This window comes from Oryzias latipes, chromosome 12, assembly GCF_002234675.1.
Source record: "Oryzias latipes chromosome 12, ASM223467v1".
In the NCBI taxonomy this organism is placed as follows: Eukaryota; Metazoa; Chordata; class Actinopteri; order Beloniformes; family Adrianichthyidae; genus Oryzias; species Oryzias latipes.
Genome location: NC_019870.2, coordinates 23,301,217 through 23,304,626, shown reverse-complemented (window position 1 = coordinate 23,304,626; position 3,410 = coordinate 23,301,217). Strand labels below are relative to the sequence as shown.

The following is a 3,410-nucleotide window of genomic DNA, read 5'->3' as shown; positions in this document are numbered from 1 at the left end:
CTAAAATCAGACCCTTTTGATTTTCATTTGAACACGTAATAACAAAAACAGATGTAAAAAAACACCTGTAGGAGGATGTGGCTGCACTGCGAAAAGAGGCCCTTTAAAAACAAGTCAAAGATTCTTACCTCTTTGCAGATTTGATTTACATAAGCAAAATATGCCAACGTGGTAAGAAAAATACCAAGATTTTTTATTTTAAAGAAAAACACTCTAATCACTAACATATTTTCAAACTAACAGTCTTTTGCTATTGAAAAACGGAGGCACTAAAGCTTACAGAAAAGAGTTTTTCTAACAAGACAGAAAATCGTTTTTTTCTAAAACGAGGGTCTTATTTATTTTTGTAAGATTCCGTTTTTACAGTGTAAAGATCCATTTTTTTTTTTAGTGACTGATGCAAAGCCAGATTTTTTTCTTTGCTCAAAAATGTCATGACGCAGAACCATGGCCCCTTGAAAAATGAAGAAGAAAAAATAGACAGTCTGACAATTGTTGGAAATTTTTTCAGCAAGGCTGAGCTGAACCTGAAAAATTTATAGATGCCAATTAAGAAGAAAATCTCTTCTTGTTCTTAATTTGAATTTCAAATACAAGAAAACAATTGAGGGGCATAAACATTGGCCTTTAGAACAAAGGTGTTTGAGTTTGCAGTAAAAGTTGGAATTTTTTTCCTTGGATTAAATCCAGATTCTTGATAAACAGATTTGGCTCCAATTTCATTTTTAGATGAGCTTTAATCTGAGAGTCAAAAGATTCTGACTTTTCATCTATAAATCGAGATGTGAAATTTTTATACGTTCATTACCTGGACTTAGCGGGTGAAACAGTGAGGGGACAACAGTTTATTCAAAAAGAGATATTTATTTTCATGATAGACCTCATTTGAAAATACTCAACCATTCAAAAAAAATGTACACGATCAAGTACACATTTTTTCCAAGGATGAACTGACAGGATTTGACATATCAATAATCACATGCAATGGGTTTTTATCCACCACATAAAAAAAGCGACTGAATCCCCACCACCATAGCAGACAACATGGAAGTATCCCGTGTGTCCCCCACACACAGCGGCAGGACTCTGCCGGTGCAGGAGCACGACTCAACAAGTTTAGAAACTAAACAAATCAGCACCTTGTGCTTCTCCTGTCACCTTAAACCTGCTGGAACTGACAGGATGTGCACTTTACTTCTCAAAGGGGATGTGTGACAGTAGTTTAACTTCCTTTTCTTTCATGACGTATCATCAAGGTGGAAATGTATTTGTGGAAAATCTGAATGTTGGAGGTAAGGCCACATTACCGGAGCTGGAAATGAAATTGAATATTCATGTAGAGTTTCTGGAATGAAAAAGTCAACTGACGGAATATGCTTTCAGCCGAAAAAACGGTCTGCAGCGCACTGTGGTGTAAACGGCAGTGCGTCTGTGAAGTTCTCAACCACAGCAGGGAAATAAAACGAGAACACAATGAAAACAGTTAAAAAACTCAGTTGGTGGATTTAGGTGGAGCCCACAAAGGTTCCTTTTAAGTAAAAAAAAAAAAAAGCTTTCAATGCTGAACCAAAATGAACTGAACACAGAAAATGAATGAAACAGCAAGTCACCTGATTATCTGTAAAAACTAAACAAGTAAGGCAAGATCATAACAGGTTTTCAGATCCATGTTATCAGATCCATGATCCATGTTATCCAGACACATGGCTGAAAATTTGGCTTCAAATGAAAAGAAAATTGGTTTGAACTTTCAGACAGAAACAGATTCAGTGTAGGAACCAACAAATCAATGACACTAAACAAAAAGAGTGGGAACATCTTGATGACTCCATTTTGCATTGAACTGAGCATTCCCACAGACTTGACACCAAGATGTGATGTTGGCTTAAAAAAGACCCCTCCAGCTGTCCCATCCAGCCTCCAGTAGTGTGGAGGAATGGGGTTGGAGGTCTCAGAGAGTGAGCTGTCCCCACAGGGTTTCATCAGTGCCTCTCTGCTCTCTTCAGTGAAGTCCTCTGAGTGTGGATGGGCTGTCCTTTTGTGGATGCTGAGGTTCAACCATTCTTCGAAGGCACCGTACTGTACATTGGAGTGTGTGCTTGTGCATGTATGTGTGTGTGTGTGGGCTGCACATGCATACATAGAGAAGTAAAACCAGTCCACAAATTAGAATCCCTCCACTGGTGTCCGCCCACAAGGCATCACCATGACAACTAAGGCAAAATCTCTGGACATGAAAACACCTTTTTTTTTTCTCCTAGCCCGTCTGATCTGAGTCTTTGTTTAACCCAACTTCCCCGCAATAATCATTAGTAATGATAATAATCTCTATTCAATAAATTATCTATGCTGTACAATTAGCTCACCTTGCACAGACCTGCATCAGAGGGGATACTTTTTCAAAGTAAAGCTATCAACAGTCAGTTTCTGTGCTGCCCTTCGTTCTGCCAAGTCTGTGCAGAGCGCAGAAAGGTCAGCAGACACTTGTTTTTCTTCTTTCCTGTACATAAATAAAACAGGACATCCTGCAAAAAACAAAAGCTGATGCATAATTGAAGACAGAGAAACAGAGAAAGAAATTCTCACAGAAAAATGGGCATCCAGCAATAAGAGCAACAAAAAAAATTCCTTCTTTGTGTTCTTTTTTGTTTTTTGGTGGAGGGAGTCACATTTCTCTAAGTACAGTAGACTGAGGTTCCCGTTTCACAGGAGCTGGTCGACCAACATCCACGCCTTACTGCACTCCTTCTTCATCCACGTATGTTGAGGGAAACCATCCAATCTGCAACATGAAACAGTGATCATCAAAGACCGGCTCTCTTTGATATTAGCCAGATAAAACGCTGGATGTTAACAGACTTGTTTGTCTTTTTTAACACACTACCTGCAGGAAGATGAAAGAGGTGAGGTTAGACCTGAGCATGCATTAAGCAGAGACTCTAAGTTTATTTGTCCACACTCCTCAAAACATGAGTATTATTTTTACATCCTAAGGCTCTGTCTTCTTGTTAGCCCAAAAAATATCTTCTTTAAGACTACTTCAAATGCTTCTTTTAAGACCCACTCTGATGAAAATCATGTTTTTAATATGTTCTTGTGGCATTTTTCTGATGATGGAGGACATATATAAATAAAATCAAGCTCAAAATTGCATTTCTTGATGTAAATTGTTGTGAATCAGGAGCAGACGAAAAATGCTGTTTAAAAAAGATTGTATTTGTGATGTAGAAAATATGCTGAGTAGGCCACAAACTCCCTGCTTCAAGCTCTCAGCAACAGGAAGGGGAAGGGGGGCGGGGTTGCACTGTGCCAATGGTCCCGCCCACAACTTGGAGGTGAATTTCGAATGAACTCCTCCCACTCTGCAGAAACTGTCCCAGAAATCAACACAGGTTTTTTGATTTAGCCTA

General features: G+C 38.8%; 1 protein-coding gene across 8 annotated transcripts in view; it reads right to left on the bottom strand.

Annotated features, from left to right (window-relative positions):
* Window positions 1–844: 844 nt before the first annotated feature.
* vav2 (vav guanine nucleotide exchange factor 2) overlaps window positions 845–3,410 on the bottom strand; it is a 254,659-nt gene continuing 252,093 nt past the window's right edge. For all 8 annotated transcript variants that reach the window (XM_011481992.3, XM_020707823.2, XM_011481994.3 and 5 more), the window contains one exon: window positions 845–2,782. In XM_011481992.3, the coding sequence (XP_011480294.1) occupies window positions 2,735–2,782 (48 nt within the window). In that variant the 3' untranslated portion in view covers window positions 845–2,734. The remainder of the gene's footprint in view (window positions 2,783–3,410) is intronic.